This window comes from Exserohilum turcica (assembly GCF_000359705.1).
Source record: "Exserohilum turcica Et28A unplaced genomic scaffold SETTUscaffold_7, whole genome shotgun sequence".
In the NCBI taxonomy this organism is placed as follows: domain Eukaryota; kingdom Fungi; phylum Ascomycota; class Dothideomycetes; order Pleosporales; family Pleosporaceae; genus Exserohilum; species Exserohilum turcicum.
In genome coordinates this window covers 1,000,710-1,025,203 of record NW_007360288.1, presented here as the reverse complement: position 1 = coordinate 1,025,203, position 24,494 = coordinate 1,000,710, and the positions used below count along the sequence as shown (strand labels likewise).

Here is a 24,494-nt window from a genome sequence, read left to right as displayed (position 1 = left end):
AAGTAGAAACTCCGACTTAGAGAGTCAGTTTAGTTGAAGTAACTAGTTAGTGACTTAATTGATCACCATACATGAAGTGGAGTTTGGTTATTGCCTATTTGTTCTAGCCCCCGTTTTTCTTGGGAGGGGGGGGGGTCAGCTAGCGTAGTAGCTAAGGTAATAGTTTTTACTAAAGGGGCAGGCGTTTATATTATGTGTGTATGTGTCAGTCAGTCGGTTGTGAGTGGGTGTGCGATCTTGGAAATCCCACGTGGGTTTTTATTTGATTTGAATTGTGGAGATAGCGTAGACATGAATCAGTGAGAAAATAAATAAATGAATAAAAAACAAAAGGTCCAGAGAAAAAGCTTGATTCAACGGTCGATCAAGGACACTGTGTAACTTCCAACGCTATCTGGCTCACTTTCTTCTTTGGTTGTTCCTTCAATCTTTAGAGGTGTGTGTGTGTGTGACGGCATGTTAATGAAGCTATAATTCCGTTATATACATAACCCGTCCCCTTTTATCCATCCAACCAAAAATAATCCGGCGTACATGTATTATTCGTGCCACATAATGGTATGACACGCACAGTTCAGCCTTGGCAATGGCGCTATATGCATCTCTACACACGTAACCGCGCTATATAGATGGAGAAAGAAGAAAAAGCCCTCCCCACCCGCCACCCGCCGATCCCCTGCCACACATCCACCACCACTACTACTACTACCCCGTCACTGCCAATACCAGTTCACCCGGAAAATTAAGAAACCAAAGCCAGATCGGCTTTTAGTGCCGTCCGCCACTCCCACTCCCACTCTACTTCAAACGCGCACACTGGACGACGGCCGTGCTGACGCATGCACATGCGGCAGTGGCGAAGCGACTAAGCAAATCAAGTAGAGACGCCAAGTGCGACACTAGCGTCCAGTTAGTAGGCAAGTCCAGGTCGAAGAAACAAAACCATGCAAGCTATGAATCGAGGCATGGGCGCGGGGGGGGGGAGGGGAAACCGGGTACTTACTAGTCAGTCTAGTGCATACATGGATGGGTTAAATGGGGGGATTGAAACAGTGTGGACGAGGGAGGCATGGATGGATGCGAGGGATGGGATGCACGTGGAAACAGGGTAACTTAGTCAGTTTAGTGCATATGGAGATGGATGGATTGAAACAATGCGGAGGATGGATGGACCGATATGCTTGTCCTCCCATCCCCATCTTTTTCCCCCACACGGAGACAAGTACAAGCGTGATGGAGAGAAAGAGAAAGAGTAGTGTGTGCGAGTATGATGTGTAATACTCAGAGCATCGATTCGAGCGGCGTAGTGTAAAAATTCAAATTTTACATTAAAGTGGAGATTGTACACATAATAAATGTATGTAAAAGTGCTAAAATGTATATCCATCTATCTGTATAAAAGCGCTGCTGCGGTTACGAAAATAAAATCGAATCATGACTTCTCTTAATCTTATCGTGTTCCCTTCTTTTCGCATCTCAGCTTTTTTTTCCGCGCATGCATCTTGCTGAATCCGTCTTATGTATGTTGTGTCGAAGCGTCATTTGATAAGAGGGGGTTAAAAACACACTGGAGAAGGGGAAGAGGAAGAGAGAAAAAAAGGGGGGGTATAACTAGAGGGGAAAGTAAGCCAAGTGAAACTCCAAGATCCCCGATAATGCCTGCATGCATGCTTGGTTGAGCTGATCCCTCAAGTTCCACCAATAACAGGTTTCTTCTTTACAGCGCGCATTTCGCTGATTGTACCTGCTTTCCCTAGTCCTCTGCCTACTTCGACGACAATCATCCTCACAAAATCTTTGCTCAGCCAATAACTGCTATGCGCGCCCAGCATGGTCAGGTATTGGATTTCCAATGGCCCACCCCCATACTTCATGTAGTAGTCAATCTGGCCGTTGTCGTTGAGTAGATACATTCTCTTCTCTGCGATTTCCTCGCGTGTGAAGTTGTGTATTTCAAGCTCAACATTGCTGGGGAGCCGGATGGTCAGGGGCTTGTTGGTTGAGGAAGGTTGCGAAGAGGTGGCGGAGCGGAAGGGGTTGAGCGACGAGAAGTAGGATGTTGAGGCTGATGGGATAGTTGCTTGTTTGAGCATCGAGGCGTAAGATATATCCACGGTTGGGTTTATGCGGCAGGCGACGGGGTCATACGGGTTGATAATGTTGTAGATGTTATCCACTGCAAGACACCCATACGTGCCTTGTTCGCCAGCCACGCCGGGTGCAGCATAGGAGTCTGCGCCGGCCTTTTCCTTGTCACGGCGCGGCAAAAGGTTGGCATTTTTCATCAGGAGAAAGAGGGCGACTGGGCTACCACAGACGAAGAGGTCGGTTGTGTTGAAGATAAATTGGTCCTGAGGTATCTCAGCTTCAGGGAACGACGGGTCGGTAAATTGCGGATCCACATAGGTTGGTTGTTGGCTTAGAATGTCCATAGCCATTACTGAGCCAAGAGAGTGTGCGATCAGATGAACCCGGCCATACTCTGCGAATCCAGGGTTGTTGTGGCACCATAGGCGGTAGATGCGGTTTGCTTCTTGTATACAGGCGGCCACCATCTTGGGATTGTGCAACGGAGAAAGATAGTAGGGAATGTCGAGCATAACATCGCTTACGATACCACGGACCGAGGGTAGGGTGTCTGGGGTGATGTCTTTCAATGTGTATTTATTGGCAGAGGGATCCTCTGGCGCTTCGACTTCAGTATTGTCCACTTCCAATGAGACACGATGGCGCCAATTGACCTGTGTGTGTCTGAGAATGGGTGACTCAAAATTGCCATTTGCAGTGACTTACCGGCAAACACATCACCCCTCCCATATCCTTGCGCAAGTGGCGCTTGACATCAGGCGTTCCAAGCTCAACATTCATTTCCCGTCGAAAGGCATTCATCGCATGCGTAAAATGGAAGGTCTCCATCCTTTCTGATAGCTTCTGTCCAATGCCATGGATTACCAGTACAAGATCCGTCACTTTGGGTCGTTCGGATTGCGCAAGGGTAGGATCCGACTTTTGTCTTTGGTATGGTGGTGCGCCACCTTGCGACGATGAGACTCCTTGGCGCGCCGCTTGTGCTTTTGGCGAGTTCTTGCTTGGATGCAGTTTGTCCCAGATGGCCTGGTCGAATCCCCGTACGACATGAACGCCAATCTCCCGTCCTTTGCGGATATAGTTGGCGAGTGGTCTTCTTCCATAGTAGTCGGACGGCTGGAGTGCAGGCTTGAGGATATAGGCCTCCTTATCGTTGGAGTATATGACGCCAGCTTTCCGATAAAGGCGTTTTCGCCCGTCCGCACCGTACTCGAGATCTCCAGCCGCCTTGTGGTCAGGGCCTTCGGGGCCCGTTGATATATCAATCAAGTCGCATGCGTTGTCAACAATTTCACGGTGCTCTTTCTGCGGATCATGTTCTTCGTCACCCAGCGTGCTTTGGACTAGGCCGTTGGATTGCAGCATTTGATGCGAAGTCGACGGTCTACTCTCTGATTTCCTGGGCTTTTCAGGCCAGAGCTGATGCAGGATCTTCATCTCACCAAAAGCGCCGACTTCGACGGCGCTGTTGAGCTCGTCCGTCCACGTCTGCGTCCAGGGCTTCATTTCAAGGTATCCGACTTCAAGCATGTTGGCAACTTCGACCTCGACGGGCATCATGCTGTCTTTATAAAACCATGTCCCCCGCACTATCTTGGCCACGTCGCTAAGCGGCGACCAGTATATGGGCTCCATTCGTATCGAGCCGGCGTCCATGACTACGTGATGCAGTCTCGAGACACCAACAGGCACTTTTGCAGACGGGCCCGGCTTTGGCTTGGGGGCCTTTGCTGGCGCCTTGTCCTTGGCTGTCGACAGAGCAGGCTCCATGTCGTCATCCCATCTGTAGCTATCCACTTCATGTATCGTCGGGCGGTGGCTTCCCTCTGGGGGCGTAGGCCTCCACGACTTGGAAATGTTCCCTCGGGACGGCGCTCGGATAAAAGGGGTGCCTGTTGTCGAAGGCTCGAGTGGCGATATGGATCCGTGGTCGTATTTCAGCGAGCCCGAAGCAGAGTGCCCGTGACTGCCACCGCTGGAGCCCGGCCGCTTCCTGTCGAGCATCTCGGCGGAGCTCGAGTACTGCCCTCTGGCCGCTGATTCTGCGCCTGGTATATCCCTGCCCTGGACAGAGGCTTCGACGCTGGAAGCACTACCTCCTCTCTTTCGCCTCAGCCGCTCCACTGCTGGGTTCGTCGGCGTCCCCCGCCCCGTGCCATCTTTCTCGCCAAACTCCTCGTTGTGCTTGAGTATCTTTTTGCGGAGGGCGTGCCACGACTTTTGGATGGCTTCATTGTCGTACTCGGAGAAGGGCCGCGGTGGCACCCTCTTGGCCGTCGACGAGGCTGTTGGCGGCGGCGGTACGGGCGAGAGTGGATCGTCTATCGCAAGAGGCGACGTGTAAAAGTAGCGAACGGGTATAGCAGGTGGGGGTTCGGTATTATGCAGGATCTCACGGACATATTGATTCGCCCGGGACGACAGCGTGGGTTCGTTGGCGGCCATGATGGGCAGCGTGCCTGAGTCGAGTGCTGCAACTTTAAGAGAAGCAGCCGTGCAAAGGCGTCGTCATATCATGATTTCAATAGCGCTGTATGTTCTCTCCTCACGTGCACACGGGTGGAGATGACGAGATGACAGCTGGCTGCAGCAAAATGGGAGCCTTGAGGTGATGATTGTTGTAGCGCGGTACGGTTCCGATCATCAGTCGGAGCACTGACGCAACCGCTTCTCGCCAAAACAAACGCGTGCCCCAGCATGTGAACAGCCGTTCAACACTCAGCATTCACCCGTGCACCTCCTCGTCCGCATTTGCGAGCCCTCCTCTGCACGCGCTCTCTCCTTGGCAACACGAGACAACACCTGACCTGATCTGCTGTCTAACCGGCCATGTCTTCCACACCTGCATTGCCCTGAGCCATGACCTCTCCTGATTCAAAAGGCTTCAAGCTACGCTCTAATCAAGGTAAGCTTATTGCTGCAACCCATGCTAGGGATATGTTGCAGCGTAAAGCAAGGCCGGTGGAAAAGGGGTTCGGTGCAGACGACTCAGGCGCCTTTCACCGCAGTGCAGATTCTCATCATCATCATCCAAGCACAGGGAATGAGTCGTCAGTATCAGGATTTTTACTTTGATTTGTCGTTTCCTGCTAACTTCGCTATATACAGTACAGATTTGCTTCGGGGCTTTTACAGAAAAAAACACTTAACCAAAGAGCACGTCACCGAGACGGATGGAGACCGTCTTGGTCTGGACGTAGTTATCCAGCGCCGCCTCACCCAACTCACGGCCAATACCAGACTCCTTGTAGCCACCGAATGGCAGCTGCCAGTGAAGAGAGTTGTAGGTGTTGACCCATACAGTTCCGGCCCTGAGCGCGTTGGCAACCTCGAGCGCCGTGTTCAGGTTGGTGGTGTGGACAGCGGCAGCAAGGCCGTATGAGGTCGAGTTGCCAATCTTAATGACTTCCTCCTTGTTCTTGAACTTGGAGATTGTGCACACGGGGCCGAAGATTTCTTCTTGCTGGATCTTCATGTCCTCGGTGACGTTGGAGAAGATGGTGGGCTCAATGAAGTAGCCCTTGTCACCCTTTCGCTTACCGCCAGTCTCAACAGTGGCGCCAGACTTCTTACCGTCCTCGATGTAGCTGCATTGCAGTTAGCAAGGTCGCACGCAATACGATGCCACGAAAAACTCACCTCATGATACGGTCGAACTGGAGCTGCGAAACCTGGGGACCCTGGAAAGTGTCCTTGGCGAATGGGTCGCCGACGGCGTTCTGAGCAGCGCGCTCCCGGAAGCGCGCGATGAACTTGTCGTAGATGGACTCCTCGACGTAAATACGCGAACCAGCGCAGCAGCATTGGCCGTGGTTGAAGTAGATGCCGAAGTTGACCCAGTTGATGGCCTCGTCCATATCGGCGTCAGCGAAGACAATGTTGGGGCTCTTGCCTCCAAGCTCGAGGGTGACCTTCTTCAAGTTGGAGCCAGCGGCAGCCTTCATGATCTGACGACCAACGACGGTGGAACCAGTGAAGGCAACCTTGTCGACGTCCATGTGCGAGGCAATGGCAGCTCCAGCGATCTTACCAAAACCGGTAATGACGTTGATGACACCTGGTGGGAAACCGGCCTCCTTGATGAGCTTGCATGCAACGTACGCAGACAGGGGAGTCTGCTCAGCCGTCTTCAGGACGACGGTGTTACCGGCCGCAATAGCGGGACCAATCTTCCAGCACCACATGAGCAGAGGGAAGTTCCAGGGAATGATCTGACCGCAAACGCCGATCTGACGACTGTTAGCTGTGTGGTTCAAGATGGGATACAAGGATACTAACAGGCTCCTTGCGGATGTAGTTGAAGGTGTCGGGTGTGGTGTCGACAATCTTGCCCTCGATCTTGTCGGCCCATCCTCCGTAGTACCTCAGGCATCCGGCAGCGGCGGGAAGGTCGACGTTCTTGGCCATGTTGTAGGCCTTGCCGTTGTCAAGCGCCTCGACGGCAGCGAGAAGCTCGGCATTCTGCTCGAAGAGGTCGGCAAGCTTGACGAGAAGCCTTCCGCGGTTCTCTGGTGTTTCCTTCCTCCACGGACCGTTGAAGGCCTTGCGGGCGGCCGCGACAGCAATGTCGACATCCTTCTCGGTGGCCTCGGCGACGCTGCAGATGACCTCCTCGGTGGCGGGGTTGATGACCTCAAAGGTCTTGCCGTCGACGCCCTTGACAAACTCATTGTTGATGAAGCTGGGCCATTTGTCAGTACGCGGCATGCGCCAGGGGCGATTACTAAAGCACCAGCAAAGTCGCCGGGCGGGTGCATGACTTACAGGCCGGTGGGCTGCTCGTACTCGCCCGTCTGGGGGGTAGAGAGCTTTGCTAACGTCTCGGACATGGCTGCGAAAAGGAATTGGGGTATCTGAAGGAAACAACGGGTGGGAGGGACTTGGGGATAGAAAGAGGGGCACGAGGGGGCGATGAGAAATCTTAAGTACTCCTGGGTGCCACGCACCGCGGCACTAGAGACGTTTCTCTCCACCGGGCAGCAGCACACAGTTGCACGATGGGCCAGACAGACAGGCTCGGTCAGCGGGATCCCGTCCTGGGAAAGCTCTGCGGGCCATGGTGTGTCTCAGGGATGCATGAGTGGATGACGCTTAGCCCATCGGGCAGGGTTCGCTGCCCCGCTCGCGCAGCCAGTGAAAGCTACCCCTCCCCCGCAGTCGCCATGTCGAAGCCGCACGCAGCCTTGCCACACACAGGCTTTGTTGGTCGCCCATGCGGCAGAGACACGGAGCTACGCCCACTGACGGCAGACGGTGCTGCGCTCACCCACATGCATACGCGCAAAGCGGCGCCGCGCTGCCGCCCGCATGGTGGCATGCTTGCAGCTTGGGGAGGGGAGGCGAGGGAGATAGAGATAGACGCCTGTCCTGACGAAACTGCATCATCAGCACCATGCATGTCTGGGCGGCGTGCACAAAGTCCCCATCCACATCCACATCCACATCCACCTACACCTACTCCCACTCCTACGAGCCGCCAGCGTCGCCACTCTGCTAACGCGCAAACGGCAACCCCGTCGAGCATCCCAGCAACCTCGGCCTCCATTACAACGAGTACCGCGCCACCTGGACTGCTTGGACTGCTGCTGCCACTGCTGGATGCGCACCTCACTCCCCAGCCTGGACCAGAGCCCCCCCCGGCACTCCATGCCATCGCAACCAATCGATGCCAAGGCAGAACCTGGCCAGGAGACGGCGAACGCCATGAGTCGAGCTTGTCCGATTAAGCTTGCGCCGGACGAGCGCTCCTTTGGCCCAGCATCTTTCCGGTCCGAAGCTTGGTTAGCCGTGAGTCTCCACATGGCTGAGCAAATAGCGGCCACGACGCAACCACATGTGGCCTAACCACGCTACCCACGTCCCCTTCGCACGAAAGGCTCCGGTAATGCGAATACACCTGCTCCAGCGGCCAGCAGCCAGCGGCCAGCTCCAGCCATCGCACTCAGGGCTGTCCCCTGTGCCCGTATACGAATAGCATGGCCCCACGGTGGTGTGATGCCGACCCAGACTGGAAAACTGCCACATCCCGACCTCCGCAACACACAGCAGTATCCGCATTCAGTAATTTGATGCCCCGGGCCCAGAGCTACTGCTTGCTGACGCGGAATGTCCCCGCCCCAGCCCGACCTCTGCCCGACATCACTCGTCCTGCTGCTATCAACCGCCTCGCTGTGAAAAGACGCATGCGCATCTACCATTCCGCAAAACGTGCTGCTTGTCTGGCCCCTCACCGTATGTTAAGTGGGGGGCCATGTGAACGACTGACTACCTTCATCTTTCCTGTGGTCCGGCACGAACCTGCGAGATAAACATCGTCGTCACGACCCTCCACACAGGCATGCACAGATAAACATCATCACAGGGGACAAGAAAGTACGGACCAGTGGTGTCTATTGCTGGAACCATGACCATTCTTGATTGTAGCTACCGAAGCCCAGAGTACAATTTGTGATCCGAAACGAACCGTCGACGAGTCGTGTACAAAAGCCGAATCATGTCTTGTGCCGTCCTTAACCGACAACCGACCGTTCGGGGTATGATGTTTTTAGAAAGATTAACGCTCCCAAGAAAATAAAGGTGAAAACCAACTCGACTACCGGAAAAGCTGAACCACTTGCAACCGATGCTCAATTAAATCGTGACATTGTCATGGGTGATGTGATGGGAAACGCGTCGATACGAGTCGCGTTTACAGCATCTCATCATCCATGGCAGTGTCACCGCCAGCGGTAACTTGAGCCACTTCAGCACCGCTGGCAGCGTTGGCCTCACCGCCTGGGAAGTAGTCGGCCATCTCGGCATCCAGCTCCTCGACAGTCTTCTTCTTTGGGCGCGCGTCACGACCACCACGGCCCTTGCCGCGTCCCCGCGTCTGTCCACGTCCACGTGTGGCACCTGCGGCAGCCTTTTCTGTGGTAGCGGGCTTGGGCTTGTCCTTCTTTGGTTGCCTGTACATGCATTAGCCAAAATTCCTTTTCCCGCGCCACAAAGAGGATACATACGTAACACGGTCCGCTAGCGAAGCAGGGCGCGTCGAAGCAGGGAGTGCGCTAGCGCTGACAAGCATTTCGACGCGGACAGGGCGTCCGTCAATCTTGACGCCATCCAACGCAGCAGTAGCCTTGGCAGCTTGTTCGTGCTTGTTGAAGATGATGGTTGCGCTGCCAACGCTACGGCCAGCAGCATCGTATTGGAGGAGAACCTTCTTTGGTCGACCTACATTGATGGCTGAGGCAAAGTAGTCCTACAAGGCGTATTAGTGGTCGTGCCAGGAGTTGATAATCGCGAAAATAGAAGCAACATTGACGGCAAGTGCGGCGTCGGCCGGGGGTAGTCGTCGATTCCAATTAACGCGGTTGTGAGCGCCGCTCAGAAAGTGGGTTCTCTGATCCTGTGCCTCGAACGCAAACTTCGGCAGCACAAAGCAAACTCATTGCGGGAGCGGTCGTTGCGATGAACGTGTTACATCGTCCTGAGATAGTCTGGTGATGCCTGCCCACGCCCCTCTGATAATTTCAAGGCTATCGGTGACTGTACTCAATCTTCGCGTCTCGCCGCTCTGCTGACCTGCAAGAGTTGCTGCGTCGCATCCAGAATGTTGGCACTGGAGCGTGGCTGCTTGCGCTTCCACTTGTGAAGTGTAGCTCGCAAGTTTGGATCACCCACTTTCGTCGTTGCGGTAGCTCGAAATGTTCGCATGCTGCTAATCTTATACCAGTCATGTGTGCCCAACACAGATCATGGTTTGATTTTTGGCAAGTCATGGCTCAACATCCATACCGGAAGGCGGAGGGAGAATGCTCGGGTCGTCGGATCGCACTCGTACGGGTTCGCAAATGCGAGAAGAGTAGGCTCAAAGACCTGCATCGGTCTTACATACCTGAAGTTGGACTTGGTCAATGTCCCTTGGCTGGTGCGCGTTAGCAAAATCCATGCATTCCAGGCATTCTAGAACATACCAAGTTGGATACCATGATCTTGGTCTCGCCGCCCAGGACAGCGGCGGGAGTAGCAGGCGCGGGCTTAGCCTGCTTGCCTTGCTTGGTCGTCTTCGCAACACCGCCTACAGGAGCGGGAGCGGCGGCAGGTCGTCCAGTGCCAGGACGGCGAGTGCTGCGGCCGCGGCGAGAAGTCTTCGAGGCCTTGAGGATGTCGTCGAGGCTCTGCTCCATCTTGTTTGCAGACATGGTGATGAGTGGTTGAGGGATGATAATACTTGGGCTGAGCGGGCGGTGGTGTAAAGGCGCGCTGATGTCAGGCAGGCGGTGTGGCAGTTGATGGAATAGCAAAGGCTAGCGGTCTCTTTGATAGACGTGCGACTGGACTGGTGTCGAGGCTGGAGACAAAGAAACGCGCTGTTTGGGGGCAGGCGCGTCGTAGTTGGTAAGGCTCGTGAGGCTCAGAACCAGAGTGGGCTTGCGCAAGCGTAGAGAGCGTGGGGCTGCTGGGTGGGCGTTCTGGCGATGAAGCGCAGATGCGAAAGGTGTTTTGGGGGGGGGGGTTGGGAAGAGTGGTGGTGAGATGAGGAAAGGGGAGAGCGCGAGGCAGCAAGACAATCAAGAGGGCGGACGCCAAGCCTTGCTCAGCCACGACACGCCCGGTGCACGCTGATTGGCCAAGGCGCAACGGTCAATCGGCGGGCCGTACTTGCCCAACCACAACCGGGGTTGCGAGTGACGATAGCTCCTGCCATACAGGCAGCGGCGAGTATGGAGCGATAGCAGTATGGCAGTCACTCCGGTCAGTGTGCAACCATTCACCCTTCGAGTCGCCGAGTCGCAATGCTAATGTGTGAAAAGTGGCAGTTCCGCTTCTTCGATGTCTCGCAAGTCAAGCTCCCCGACGAAGAGAGCTCCTTCCTGTCCGAGGTATGACCACGGCCTCTTCCGCGCCGGCCTTGTCTCATGAGTACTTGTAGATTGGCGATATCACGTGCATAACATCCGGATCGGAGAGCATCTTCTTCGGTGGTGCAGATGGCGTCGTTCGCATCGTGTCGCAGGCCTTCAAGGTCGTGCGCACGTTCAAGGCCCATGACGCAGGCTCAATCACCCACATGAAGCAGGTCGAGGGAACCTCTCTCCTCGTCACCATAGCCGAAGACCTTTCCAGCGAGCCGGTTCTGAAAGTGTGGGCCTTGGACAAGCTTGAGAAGAAGACGGGCATTCCACGGTGCCAGAGCACTCTCACCATTCACAATGGGCGCAAACAGTTCCCCATATCCGCATTTGCAGCGCTCGACAACCTCTCCCAGCTGGCAGTTGGATTCGCAAATGGCGCCGTTACCGTCGTACGCGGCGACCTCATACACGACCGCGGCGCGCGACAACGAACCGTATTTGAGTCCGAAGAGCCTATTACTGGTATCGAGTTCAGGGAAGGAAACATTACGGCTCTGTACATTGCGACCACCGCCCGTATCATGACGCTCGTAATATCTGGAAGGGGCCAGGGCCAGCCTGCAAAGTCTCTCGACGAGTACGGCTGCGCCGTGGGATGCATGGCTGTGGACAAATCGACGCGGGATGTGGTGGTTGCACGCAACGATGCCATTTACTACTATGGCCAGCACGGCCGTGGGCCACCCTACACATATGAAGGCGAGAAAAAGATGATTTCGGTCTTCAAGGATTACATTGCCATCATTGCGCCTCCCAAGTCAAACGCGATGCCACGGACCAATCCTCTCAGAGCCTTTGGCGTTGGCGCTGCCGATGATGTTTTCAATACCTCTACCTTTACGCTTCTCAATACGGAGTTGAGGTTTATCGCGCACCAAGAACAGCTGACCTCACAGGTCAAGGCCGTCGTCGCCGAATGGGGTGACTTGTTCGTCTTCACAATCGATGGAAAGGTACAATGCCCACAGACTGTCCGAGTTTAGAGCTAACTGTATTCAGATTTTCAGGTATCATGAAAAGCCTTTTGCGCAAAAACTCGACATACTCTACCAACGTAATCTGTATGTTCTGGCTATCAACTTGGCCCAGAAGGCCGGACTGGACTCGTCCCAACAGAACATCATCCTTCGCAAATTTGGCGACTACCTGTATTCCAAGCAGGACTATGATACTGCTATGCAGCAGTATCTCAAAGCCATCGATAACACTGAACCGTCTCAGGTCATCAGAAAGGTATGTTGAAGCCAAGCCTGAAGCAAGTCCATGACTAACGGTTAAACCAGTTTCTCGACACGCAAAGGATCCACAACCTGATAGAGTACCTGGAAGAACTCCATGACCACCACAAGGCGACATCAGATCACACTACTCTGCTCTTGAACTGCTACGCCAAGCTCAAGGATGTAGAGAAGCTTGAAGAATTCATCAAGTCACCGGACGATCTCAAGTTTGATCTCGATACTGCCATCTCAATGTGTCGACAAGGAGGTTACTACGACCAAGCAGCTTTCCTTGCCCGAAAGCATGGCGAACATGAACTGGTCGTCGACGTTCTGATTGAGGATTCAAAGCGGTATGCGGAGGCGTTAGCCTACATATGGCGACTGGAACCAGAAGTGACCTATTTCAACCTCATGAAGTACGCCACAGTACTGCTGCAGCACCTACCCAAGGATACTACGCAGTTGTTCATCGATTACTACACTGGGAAATTCCGGCCGAAGCAAGACGCTATCGTAATACCCAATGCTCCTTCATCTGGGGGAGGCATGAGTATGGGTCTAGGCGTTGCATCCAGCGCTGTGCAGAATCTTGCTGCACTGCTGCCTTTGCCTTACATGAACACCAATGCATTGGCATCACCACCATCTGGCGAACAAAAGAGCACAATGAGCCAAGCTCAAATAATTGAGACGACCACGGACGAGCCTGCTCCTGAGTACAAAGTCCCGAAACCGCGGACTGCGTTTTCGGCGTTTGTCGATCACCCTCAGGAGTTTATCGTGTTTCTGGAGGCATGCATAGCATCAGAAGAACTTCGCGAAGATGACAAGGTCGATCTTTACACGACATTGTTTGAGATGTACCTGCACACTGCATCCTCCAAGAAGGACGGCGAGCGACAAGAATGGGAGAGCAAAGCCAAGAAGCTTGTCGAAGGCAAAAACATTCCCATAGACACATCCAACGTGCTGCTGCTTTCGCATCTCTCCAACTTCCGCGACGGAGCGATTCTCGTGCGCGAGCAGCAAGGCCTCTACTTTGACATTTTCCGCTCCTGCACCGCCGCCAACGACACGCAGGGCGCCATCCGCGCACTGCAAAAGTACGGCCCAGAAGAACCAGCACTCTACCCAGCTGCCCTCGCCTACTTCACCTCTTCACCAGACGTCCTCGCCGAAGCCGGGGATGAACTAGACTCGGTCCTCAAGAAGATTGACGACGACGGCCTGATGGCACCCCTGCAAGTCATCCAAACGCTGTCCACCAACGGCGTCGCAACAATGGGCATGATAAAAACATACCTCAGCACAACGATTGAGCGCGAGCGCGCCGAAATCACCACCAACCGGCGCAACATCGAGACGTTCCGGTCCGACACGTCGGCCAAGAAGGCAGAGCTTGAAGCCCTCAACACCAAGCCCGCTGTGTTCCAGAACTCGCGCTGCCAAGTCTGCATGAAGAGCTTGGAGCTTCCCGTCGTCCACTTCCTGTGCAAGCACAGCTATCACCAGAGCTGCTTGAGTACAGACGAGGACGTGCACGATGCAGATGTCGAATGCCCCATTTGCAGTGCGAACAATGCGACGGTCAAAGCTATCAGGCGGGCGCAGGTGGAGAGCGCAGAGAGGCATGATCTCTTCCAGGATGCGCTCAAGAGGGGTAAAGATGGGTTTGCGGTCATTAGTGAGTGGTTTGGTAGGGGCGTCATGGGTGTGGGTGGTTCAGAGTAGATGATGGTTGTTGGCACGTGTGTGTGTGTGTGTGTGTTCATGTATGTATGATGGGCAATCGTTACGATGCATGATAATAGGGTTAGGTTGGTCATGAAAATGGCTGTAAGTATTGGAAGTTTTTCCAGTATTGAGTTGCTTGCAGTGTTGCCGTGAGACTGGCGATGAAAGGTCAATCAATTGTCGCAGAAACAACAGCGATAAGTGATGATGGTAGAAATGGTGCTCTCTCTGTTATTCAAAGCTCTCTCTCTCTCTTTCTATCAAGTGTGACAAACCAAGCAGTGTTGTGATCACAAATATGGTATATATATCCATCATGCCTTATTCTCGAATTGATGCGTATTACGCGCACATGACCGAATTATCATAGAATCTTGACGCCATTATGCTCGCCTCAACACCCGTTTCCCATGCAAAGCAGAGAAGAAGAAGAAGAAGAAGAAGAAGAAGAAGAAGAAGAAGAAGAAGAAAAAGAGTCCAAAAAAAAACTGCTTGGAAAATCTCCCCCGAAGAAGTCGCTGTACTTACTGAAAAATAAGAGAGAGAAATAAAAAAAACTCAATACTTTTGCCTACCCAGCGTGGGTTTCCAATCCAAAGGATGCGTCTCCTCAGTGGCATTGTCATCCTGCTTCCAGATCTTGATGGACTTGTCGGACTCGCCTGTGATGAGACGGAGACCGGTTTTGTCAAAGGTAGAGCACATGATGCCGGCTTCGGCCTCGAGGGAACCAGGCTGAGCGATGCTCTCGCCGTGCTGGAAGCGATGGCCGGTTTTCCAGTCGTAAAAGGAGATTTCGCCGTTGTCGCTGCCGGCAAACATGACGTTGTCTTCGTTTACCGAGAGCGTGTTGATGATGCTGGTGACGGGGGTGAAGTTTTGCATAAAGTCGCCGTTGGGGCAGAGCCATTGCTTGGCGGATTGTGCGGAGCCAGAGGCAAAGGTGAATTCGGTGGGGTGGATGGCGAGAGAGCGGACCGACTTCTTGTGGTGGGTCAAGACGGTGCGTGTTTTGCCGGCCACGAGGTCCCAGAGGCGGATTGTGCTGTCCATGCTTCCGGAAATGACTTGGGGCTCGGCTTCTTGACACTGGATCGACGAGATTGTGCCCTTGTGGCCGCCGAGGACGTGGATGTTGCTGCGTGAGCGCATATCCCATACTCGCACTACACCGTCTCGGCCTCCTGTGCACAGCACATCGACTGTAGGATGGAGCGAAAGCGAGTAGACTCCGCTCAGATGGCCATGGTAGTGCCGGATTACCTTGTTGGTTTCCAGGTCCCAGCACTTGACCATCTTGTCTTCTCCGCATGAGAAAAGGTATGGATGCCTCGGGCTTACGGCGAGGCCTCGGACTGCCGAAATATGTCCTGTGAGTGTGATTTTCAATTGACCGCTCGCAAGGTCCCAGAGCTTGATAGTGCGGTCCGCCGCGCCCGTGGCGAACCACTCGTTTCCAGGCTCCATGGCCACCGATCGCACCTATGACGACGTCAGTCCCTGTTGTAGCTATTGTTGCCTCAGATCCACTCACCCAGCCCATGTGACCGCTGATAACCGTCTTGACCTTCCAAGGGGCATGCCATTCGGGCTTTGCTTGCCTGACCACGTCCTTTCTAACCAGCGAACTGGATGTCTGGTCTCTGGTTGGCGTGGGCCCTTGTGCATTTGGCGCAGCGCCCTTCCCTCCGGCCCTTACAGCCAACTGCATTGATTGCGCGTCGCGCGCCTTGTCAGCCCTCTCCGAAACACCCTCAATCATCTTCTGCATTTTTGGGTCCGAGGCCTTTTCTTCGGCATTCTGCGCCTTGATCTTCTTGCGTCGCTCGGCGGCTGTAGAGGCAGCACTTGCCATCTTGGCGGCGAGGGCAGGCGGCAGTTCACGCACGTGTTCGTATTCATTGCGAATGCGCGATGCGACGCCTGCTTGGTCTGCGGCTACCGAGGGGGCTGGCGTGGTAGGGTGTATCGAGAAGTTGCCGTTTGATGCGTGATCGAGCGCGGCTGAGGAAGCAAAGTCGGCGGCGAATATCTCTCGCGTCCGCTTCGAGGACAGCCTTACGAGTTGTTCTGCTGTGCTGTGCGGTCGCGGAGCTGCCGTGTCGGCCATGGTGGCGTTTATCGGGAAACCGATGGGACGACGAAGGACTGGAGCGGAGGCGACCTGGACGATGGCAATGGAGAGAAGGCGCGTATGGAGGCGTTGGCTGATACTGGAGGCCAACAGTTGGTCGTGAACTTTGGACCGCGAACACTGACGGAAGTTTCACTAGCGTGCCTGGCCGGACTGAGCCGAGCCAGCGCCGAACTCCATCTTATCTTATCCTATCAATCTCATCTTATCTTATCCTATCAATCTCATCTTATCCCGTGCACAGCGGCCATTTCTCTCCATGTGCACAATCCTCCTTTATGCATATGTATGTCACGTGGCTACAGTCATGTGCGGCTAGGCTATAACCACCTTGCTCTACTCGATCCAGCACTACCCACGTTGGAGAGTCTCATTCCAATATTTATTAGTAAGAGAAACAAAGCTGCAGCTGAGTTCCCCAAGAGACGCTGCACGCTACTCTCATCGGTCGATCTGGAAGAGTCGCTGCGGGTCACATCGGTACGCGCCCACGTATGAAACGTCACTGTTCCCCGCTACCGGTATTCTGATCATGAGACCTAACGGCATCACCGGGATAGACGAGACAATCGAGTCGTCAGTACATGTGACGCATGGTGATTGGATGTGAGCCTAGACTAGTCATGCAGAATGTTATGAGCCCAGGCCTCTGCGAACTGGAATACTCTCGTCAGATTTGGCATAGACGTGAGCTGAATGTTGCGCAGTGAATAGTTGTATAAAGTCTGGAGAGCTTGTATATACGACAGTGCTCGTTATCAATATATGCCGAACTAGCCGCACAGCTGTTGAGCACAGCAATACAACAATACACCCAAGGAAACTCTGTGGTCCTGAAACTTACAGGCTATCTTTGCTTAAGTAGGGTATTGTTATATAGAGTTAGAAGATATGTAACGTCTTCTGATTCTAGCAGATAGTGTAGATAGTCTGTACTCGGGAAGGATAGGTGAGGACACAAGCGTATGTGTGTACGTATCATGCTCTTATCTAGTGCAAACATGAGTGTGAAGTAATAGATCTGCAGTAGCGCGTCTGTGATTTTAGATGAGAAACGCAGCAGGAATTACATAGCGTCTTACAGAAAGGCTGAAGCTTGCTTTGCCGATAGCTATGGTACGCATTAGTAGAGTACCAAGAAGGTACCTTGTTAGAGCTTTATGCTATTAGACATCCAGAGGTTGTTAAGCAAGTCAACGCATCTGCTTGACTCTCCTATACAGTCAATAGCCTTAATTTATGTAATTAAGCATGTACTTCTGCAAAAATACATATGCCGTATCTCTGTTAGTGATTTCTTGCCCACTCTGCTTTAGATGATTGCCCGAGCAGCGACACGTATATTGCAGATAAAATGACAGAATTCAGAAGCCATGCACTCGTAAATTCAAGAGAGCCGTTCCAGGTTTGGTAACATGCACAGCTTACTGATTGGGCAGTTTCTTAGCAAAACACATTCTAGTGTGTAAGTCTTCTTCCTTTCTTTCTTATGTGGAATATTGTGTTTCTAGTAAGGATATAGTTAATTGTTTAATGCAGGTTGTAAGTCTTCTTTCCCGTTTTTAGCTATATGTAGTACTACTTCTACAGCAAGAATTATGCTAAGAATTTGGTACAGTGTGTAAGTTTCCCCTCTTCCTGAGATATCTGCAACACTGCTTCTCTAGTAGAAATAGAGCTAATTATGTGGTATAGGGTGTAAGTCTTCGCTTCCTCTTGTCGTTATACGGAATACTCCTGCTTTAGTAAGACCATGGCTGATAACCAGAAACAGTAATCGAGACCTTATGGAAGCCAGAGTGAGCTAGGATTCTATCCACTGCTTTTCCTTGTATGGAGGTCTCTTTACTCAAAGAGTTGAAGCTCGGCCGATAGCAGGGTTAGGGTTAGGGGCCGGGTGTCAGCAATGTGCAGCGTTCTTGAAGGTTAATTACACTGTACTTCCCTGCCACGCTAAGCGTTGAAAGCTGCCAGACGGAGCATAAATAAAGAAATTTAACATAGCACTTGTATGCTAGTAGGGTACATGCGTCGAATGAGGGACTTTGTTATCGTCTTAGCAGAAAACTGCTGGCCCTCAAGCGTGCTGCAGTGCACCAGTCTGCTACTCCCATAAGCAGCATGTCGAACTTCTCTCGCACTTGGGTTACAGATATTTGCCTCACGAACGGATTTTTCAGGCGTGCAAGGAGACGACACCGGCGTGTAGCAGTCCAGTTCCCGCGGCTTGGCGGCGTACTGTGGAGGAAGCGGTGAGGTCTCCTCTTTGGGCACTGGAAATTAATCACTCAATGCGCTTTGACGTACTGCCCTCAGATCAGATCGGCATACATTGAAGTGGCTCGCAGCGGTGTCGCGCACCCCTTCTCCGTCGTCATATCAGTGGGACAATGCTTGTTTCCCCAGATCTCCCGGGTTCTCCGCCCAATGGCTCCAGGCTCCCTGTCCGCAAATGTCGTGCTTGTGCTTGGAGCAGACGTACTTGTGCTTGTAGGTAGACACAAGCACATGCTGCCGAGGAGCTTGATGCCGAGCCGACAGATCTTGCCCAGACAAGGAAGCTGGCTCCGCAGAGGAATGACGCAGGAACGCAAAATCCTTGCCCTTCAATAGTCACGCCGCATTCGCCCGCGAACGTCGACGCATACTCAGGCGTCCAGCAGCCTCTTCTCAGACGGTTCGGCGTCCTCGGATAATCACTCGCTGTACATGTACTGAGCTGACGTCTAGTAGGAACACGACACTCGCAACCCGACGCAGGTACGGCCAGCCACGCCGTCTCCAGCCGCCCACGTAACCGGAGGGTCCGAAATTCGTTGTGTGTGTATGCTGCAGCATCGAGGCACAGAGGGCCCAGCCGACGCCACTTCAAAACGCTTCTAACCCGGCATGGGCAAATACGGGCTGTTCCGGAAATATGTCCAAGACGGGCGCTGGGTTTGCGGGGTTGCAACGACGAATTCTGGCGTCGCCCGCCGCTTCTGCACACCACACTCCCCCCTCGCCATGCCAGCGCCCTCGAAAGCGTGCGTTAGTGCCAAACAGAAACCCACGGCCATGTCAAGCTCTTCCAAGCCACCTGCTTATTGGCTTTATACTTTGCGAGCATTCACAGCCACCATGTCTGCCCCAGATTTTCCCATTGGCCTAATCCTCGACGGGTTAATGTCCGGCCTTTTGCCGCACAACATCCAATCAGCCACAGTCTGCAGTGGTCGAGGCATACGACCTGACACTCGACCAACCCTCCAACCCCTGATTCCTGCCTGGCCTCGCTTCCGCTGCCAGTGCTTGACTTTCCGTGGCGACCCAATGGCGTCCGCTCGCTGCATTGATGGATCGTCGCTTGCCTCAACACAACTGTACCAACCTTGCTCGCATGCTTGCCATGGAGCGGCCATGAGACATGGGAGCTGACGCGGCATTGCATCCATTCCTGTCTTTGGCAGTCTCCATCACTCGCCGATCGTGTCCAGCGCCTCTCTTTCACGCCAATAAACCTTGCAGCCTGCATTCCCGTCCATACAGCCGCGCCTAGTGCTCTAGTCTGGGGTAGGCTCATCTAGTGCTGCCACATACAGCAATACCTCCAGCCCTTTCTCCAAGATCGCCATGGCTAGCAAGGAACCACATGTGATCACAGGTGATTTTGTGGACCCAGGCCGTACCATGGTGCCAACAAGGCCCTGCTTTGGACATGGGGTGCCGAATGGCCCAGTCCTCTGTGTATAAAGACCCTTCGACAGCCCAGCCTCTTCTGCTTTTGCCCCACAAAGTCCACTGTCGTTATAATCGAGCCCTTTTTTGATTTACCCGTCTCCACGCTAGATCCAAACAGCTGCAAAAATGAAGACCTTCACCATCGCTTCCATTGTCGCCTTGGCCTCTGTTGCCAGCGCACAGCTCGACAACATCCCCCAGTGCGCTGTATGTCTATCTACTTTGATCAATCTCCTTTGACGGACCTCTTACTGACACCAAATAGCTGACCTGCTTCATTGGCCCTCTTGCCGGCGACGGTTGCAAGGACATTAGCGACTTTGCATGCCACTGCAAAAAGGGCGATCAGCTCCTCTCCCAGGTCCAGCCCTGTGCCCAAGGTGCCTGCTCGGCCGCCGACCAGCAAAAGGCCATTGCCGCCGTCGAGGCAACCTGCAAATCCGTCGGTGTTCCCATCACCATCCCCGGCGCCAGCGCCGCTCCCTCTGGCGACAATGCCCCTAAGAGCTCCATTCCCGCCGCCTCGGCCGCTTCCTCTGCTTCTCCCTCTGCCTCTGCCTCTCCTTCTCCTTCTCCATCCCCATCTGCCTCTCCTTCTGGCACCTCCGGCGGCATCATGTCCATCGTCACCCACTCTTCCATGGACAGCAAGGTCCCAAGCATGACTCCCACCCCCACCACCACTCCCTCCCGCTCGCCCGCCGCCAGCTCCAGCGCCTCCCAGTTCACTGGCGCCGCTGTCCAGGCCACTCACGCCGCCGGCATCATTGGTGCTGCCGCCCTCGCCATGCTCGCCCTATAAACACAGTACCCCCCAGTTTTACTCTTCTATCACCGACACTAGAAATGTTAATCGCGGGCTCGACATAGCCATGGGGCTATGCATAATGAAACACTGGTCATGTGGGAATAATGACTGCGACGAGGAAAGGATGGATTTTGCCGCTCTGTTTGTTTGTTTTGTTGTGTATACCACTGTCACTGAACAGAGAGAGAGAGAGAGAGAAAGAAAAGTGAATAATTAAATATACAGAATTAATACCCCCGATGTGATCGCTATTGCTATCGTTTTTTTTTCTCTCTTTCTCTTTCGCTCGGTGTTACTGCTTCCAAGATACCATTACCTCTCTTGCTTTGCCTGACTTGAACTTGACATGCTGTGTAAACTGCGTTAGTACATATCTCTGCCGACTACACACGGTCATGCCATGCCATTCCGTCTTTCCCCTTTTCCCGCTGTTTCAAAACAGCTCCTCCCATGGCGATGGGGCGGGCAGGGGAGACACACGCCATGCGTTCGGTCTTGTCCCCGTCTGGGCCTGCCTGCCTGCCTGCCCTTTTTTCCCGGCTTGTGCCTGTGCCCGCGCCCTCGCATACCAGTCCCACGGAAACGAGTATTGGGTTTTTGCGTCACAAATGCGACACTGGAATTGGCCGTCTGTCTGGCCCCGTCCGTACCGTACCGTACCGTCCCGTCTCACGTAAAACAAACCACTTGGGACGTTTGTGTCCTGATCCATGTACGTACTTATTGCCACGCCTGCATGCTGCATACTTAAGTACCTCGGCACACTGCATCACTCTGGCAACGAACACAGCACATATGTCGCCGGTCATCATTACTTATTTTTTTCTTTCCAAGCTAAGCTAAGCATAAATATAGCAAAACGGGCCTCCAAGCGTACTCATCGCATCCGCCATGGTGATGTTCTCAAACGCGTCCTGCAGCATGGGTCCAAGCGTCAGTGTATCCTGCAGCGTGCCATTGCGGCTGGGCGGCTGATCCAAAAACGTGATTGTGCCGGCGACTTGGGCGCGGCGCGCAGCGACATCTTGGTTCTGCCAGATCCACCATGTGCGGTCGACCATGGCGTGGTGGAAGTAGAAGGACTGGGCGCGTGTCAGTGGAAAAGAATGAGATACACGGAAACGCTACAATTAGAAAGGGGAGAGAGAGAGAGAGAGAGGGACATACGGGGTCAGAAGGGGCGTTGAAGAAATCGGAACCGGCGTCCCCGCCAACCGTGTAGTGCCCTGCGCTGTGCACGCCCAGGTACCCGTTTGCAAAGTCGCCTTGCAAGCGGTTCTGGAACGTGCCGACTTCGTTGCTGGTCGTGATGAGCTCGGTGATGACCTCATCTCTTGAAGCGTAGGCAGAGACTTTGTTCAGGTCGCGGTTGAGACACCTGGGGTTGTACCCGAGGCCGTCGGCTTGAGGATTGGGTTTGATGCCCTCTGCTTTGGTCTGGATTGGGCCAAGCGAAACAGTCCAGTTGGCAAGCGGCCCGGAAACACAGCCTCCGCCGCTTCCTGGGGGAAGCTTGATAAAACACCTGTCTTGAGACGGAGTACACGAGTAGTTCCGGTTCGGCACGTACGCTCCACCGTCAGATATGCTGGTGTCGCTGCCATCAAAAAGGGGCGATTTGGATGGGTCTTTGGACCACCACGCCCAGTTGTAGTATGGGAGATAGCCTTGGTAGCCGCATTCGTTGCGCAGTAGTTGTTCATAGGCCCAGATGTAGTAGCGGTGCCAGGACAGAAAGTTGGCCTAGACTGGTTAGTACATGTCACAGTACCTGATTTCAAACTGAGAGTAGCTTACGGTCCCGTGGACTGAATAGGTCTGCAAGACATGTGTGACTACAAAGTCATCGAAGCGGCTCCTTGCCCCCGAAGCAACTGTAACTGGTGTAAGGGTAGGCTTGGAGTGAAGGCATTTTATAGCATCGATGTAGTTTCGTCTCTCCGGTTTGGAGAGTTGAGACCTAGAGACATGTTAGTCGGATCAAGCATCCTCTAAAATCAAGCTAAAAAAAACATACCACTCCTTTCGGATTGCAGCGTTCTCCATTGTGCATTTCCCTGGATTGGGGTAGCCATTCTCAGCGATATCGGCCTTGAGGTTGGCAAGCCCCCGAGCTGCCAGCTTGTCGTGCTCTGTCTGTTTGACTGCACTGACGCCGTTGGTCAGCGCCACCACTGCTATCTCCAAGAGGCGCATTCTGTTACAAAGCGCAGTATGAGCCCAGATTTTATGTATTGGTACGTGAGGCAACAGTTGAACGGTAGGAGTCAAGGGGCAAAAGGCTGCTTCAGGCTGTTGTCTCGATATTTTGAACGACCTGTCTCCTCATATACGTATGCTGACCGCTCGTTACATGTCTTTGGCCCCGATATCCCCTGTCTACGGCACGGTGGACACCGTCCGTTGTCGAATCTGAAAATAACATAGGGAGCCAGTTTTCCAATACTGTGCCACAATCTAGACGCCTGGATAGAGCCTCGTGCGATCGGTAGAGAGTTTGACAACCAGTGATTGGAGCGAATTTCGGGACGCCGATCCGGTGGCAATTGCATGTGTGTAACCTCCGCGAGGCTGGCCGTTGGGATATTAGCGGATTCCTTTGCCAGCCCTTGCGTTGTTGAGGCATTATGTGCAACCGAGGGCCATTGCGGAACTACTTAGCCTGATGAACAGCAGATCCTACTATGGAGGCTTTGGGAATTAAGGCCGACTTATCCATCACTTTGTGTTCTTGTTGCATGGATGTGAAGGGTTGCAATGCCTTGTTGACATGACGGCTATCACGACCAGTCGACGAGATGGTGGTACAATATGAAGCTCAAAATGCTGAGATCTGCAGGAAGACGTGAGATTGGATCAAGAAAGTCAGGGTCAGTCGGGGGATGCGGTCCGCGGGACGGCGCAATGCCAAGAGGCTAAGAGGTCGATGATGTTTACTACCTGTTGAGCCGCATCACCCTTGATCTTCTCCATTGCTACAATTCCATCGCTTTTCTTCATCTGATTGGTTCTCGAGACAATTTCTTGCGCCGGTGTATTTTGATCCAAGCCGAAGATGAGTTCCTCGCAGTTATGGTTCATGATCAGTCTAGAAGTCTTAGTCACTTGGTGAGCCTTGTTGATCAAGGCTTAACTAGCCCCACCACAAAGTGCGCGCGACCACAAAGTGCGCGCGCGGCCTCACCAAAACTACCTTAAAAACGAGGCTATAGAGCCACACCAAATAGATATTATCACGATATATTTTGGTGGTGAGATCAATAGGCTTTAATATATATATACAGCTATAGAAATCGAGACGGAGTTCTAATCGCGCGGCCGCGACGCGAGGTTGGAGGTGGTGAGCTTGCAGCACCTCCCTGAGGCTCCTCACCACCTTGAGGCCTCGCGATAGGCTTCTTTTTTTGAGTAGCCTTTGCAGGAGCCATGAAGCTCCTTCTCCTACCCCTTTGAGAAGTTTTAATAGCTTTTTGAAGTTGTTTTGCAGCCTTGCGAGCCGCGATCCTTGAGGCCTTTTCAATAGCCTTCTCCTCCCTCTCCTTCTGCCTCATTAGACTTACTGCAAGCCTCGCCTGACGCCTCTGCTCCTTCTCCCTCGCCCTAACCTGCCTTGTCTCCTCACGCTGTCTTCTCGTATCAGCCTTTTGGAGTTGCAGTTGCTCCTCCTCCTCCTCCTGGAGTTGTAGGCGATCGCGCGCCTCCTTCACCTTCCTTGGAGACCAGAATACAGCTCCACCATGATACTCCTCAGCCTCCTGTAGGGGTAGAGGCTTACCTCGTTTCCTACGTGTTCTCTCATTAACTAGAGCCTCTCTCAGCTTCCTTACTTCATCCTTGAGGAGACTGTTTTGAACCGAACTCGAGTGAAGGACCTGGCTGAGCTTTTT

At 53.4% G+C, this 24,494-nt stretch overlaps 8 protein-coding genes across 8 annotated transcripts; 2 read left to right on the top strand and 6 right to left on the bottom strand.

Moving 5' to 3' along the window:
• Positions 1–1,688: 1,688 nt before the first annotated feature.
• Positions 1,689–4,533, bottom strand: SETTUDRAFT_173780 (uncharacterized protein; the record flags this gene model as incomplete). Its single annotated transcript, XM_008032177.1, has 2 exons — positions 1,689–2,741; positions 2,794–4,533. 2 exons carry the CDS (start codon positions 4,531–4,533, stop codon positions 1,689–1,691), a joined length of 2,793 nt encoding a protein of 930 aa, XP_008030368.1.
• A 614-nt stretch (positions 4,534–5,147) lies between these two features.
• Positions 5,148–7,286, bottom strand: SETTUDRAFT_165532 (uncharacterized protein). The gene is made up of 4 exons (XM_008032176.1): positions 6,853–7,286; positions 6,367–6,769; positions 5,728–6,317; positions 5,148–5,675 (listed from the first exon to the last, which is right to left on the bottom strand). The coding sequence occupies exons 1-4, from the start codon at positions 6,915–6,917 to the stop codon at positions 5,234–5,236; spliced, it is 1,500 nt and encodes a 499-aa protein (XP_008030367.1). The 5' UTR covers positions 6,918–7,286; the 3' UTR covers positions 5,148–5,233.
• A 1,760-nt stretch (positions 7,287–9,046) lies between these two features.
• On the bottom strand, positions 9,047–10,274 carry SETTUDRAFT_97674 (uncharacterized protein; the record flags this gene model as incomplete). Its single annotated transcript, XM_008032175.1, has 3 exons — positions 9,047–9,331; positions 9,968–9,997; positions 10,047–10,274. 3 exons carry the CDS (start codon positions 10,272–10,274, stop codon positions 9,047–9,049), a joined length of 543 nt encoding a protein of 180 aa, XP_008030366.1.
• A 527-nt stretch (positions 10,275–10,801) lies between these two features.
• On the top strand, positions 10,802–14,007 carry SETTUDRAFT_141924 (uncharacterized protein). The gene is made up of 5 exons (XM_008032174.1): positions 10,802–10,827; positions 10,887–10,955; positions 11,006–11,941; positions 11,988–12,221; positions 12,272–14,007. The coding sequence occupies exons 1-5, from the start codon at positions 10,813–10,815 to the stop codon at positions 13,940–13,942; spliced, it is 2,925 nt and encodes a 974-aa protein (XP_008030365.1). The 5' UTR covers positions 10,802–10,812; the 3' UTR covers positions 13,943–14,007.
• Positions 14,008–14,503: 496 nt separating this feature from the next.
• SETTUDRAFT_141922 (uncharacterized protein) lies at positions 14,504–16,134 on the bottom strand (the record flags this gene model as incomplete). The annotated part of the gene is made up of 2 exons (XM_008032173.1): positions 15,480–16,134; positions 14,504–15,427 (listed from the first exon to the last, which is right to left on the bottom strand). Exons 1-2 carry the CDS (start codon positions 16,053–16,055, stop codon positions 14,504–14,506), a joined length of 1,500 nt encoding a protein of 499 aa, XP_008030364.1. The 5' UTR covers positions 16,056–16,134.
• A 3,717-nt stretch (positions 16,135–19,851) lies between these two features.
• On the top strand, positions 19,852–20,843 carry SETTUDRAFT_165528 (uncharacterized protein). Its single transcript, XM_008032172.1, has 2 exons — positions 19,852–20,006; positions 20,065–20,843. The coding sequence occupies exons 1-2, from the start codon at positions 19,926–19,928 to the stop codon at positions 20,599–20,601; spliced, it is 618 nt and encodes a 205-aa protein (XP_008030363.1). The 5' UTR covers positions 19,852–19,925; the 3' UTR covers positions 20,602–20,843.
• A 603-nt stretch (positions 20,844–21,446) lies between these two features.
• On the bottom strand, positions 21,447–22,803 carry SETTUDRAFT_97043 (uncharacterized protein; the record flags this gene model as incomplete). Its single annotated transcript, XM_008032171.1, has 4 exons — positions 21,447–21,689; positions 21,775–22,350; positions 22,405–22,567; positions 22,628–22,803. 4 exons carry the CDS (start codon positions 22,801–22,803, stop codon positions 21,447–21,449), a joined length of 1,158 nt encoding a protein of 385 aa, XP_008030362.1.
• A 1,088-nt stretch (positions 22,804–23,891) lies between these two features.
• SETTUDRAFT_97293 (uncharacterized protein) lies at positions 23,892–24,494 on the bottom strand (the record flags this gene model as incomplete). The annotated part of the gene is made up of 1 exon (XM_008032170.1): positions 23,892–24,494. A coding segment is annotated over one exon (603 nt), but the record flags the coding sequence as incomplete, so codon positions are not given.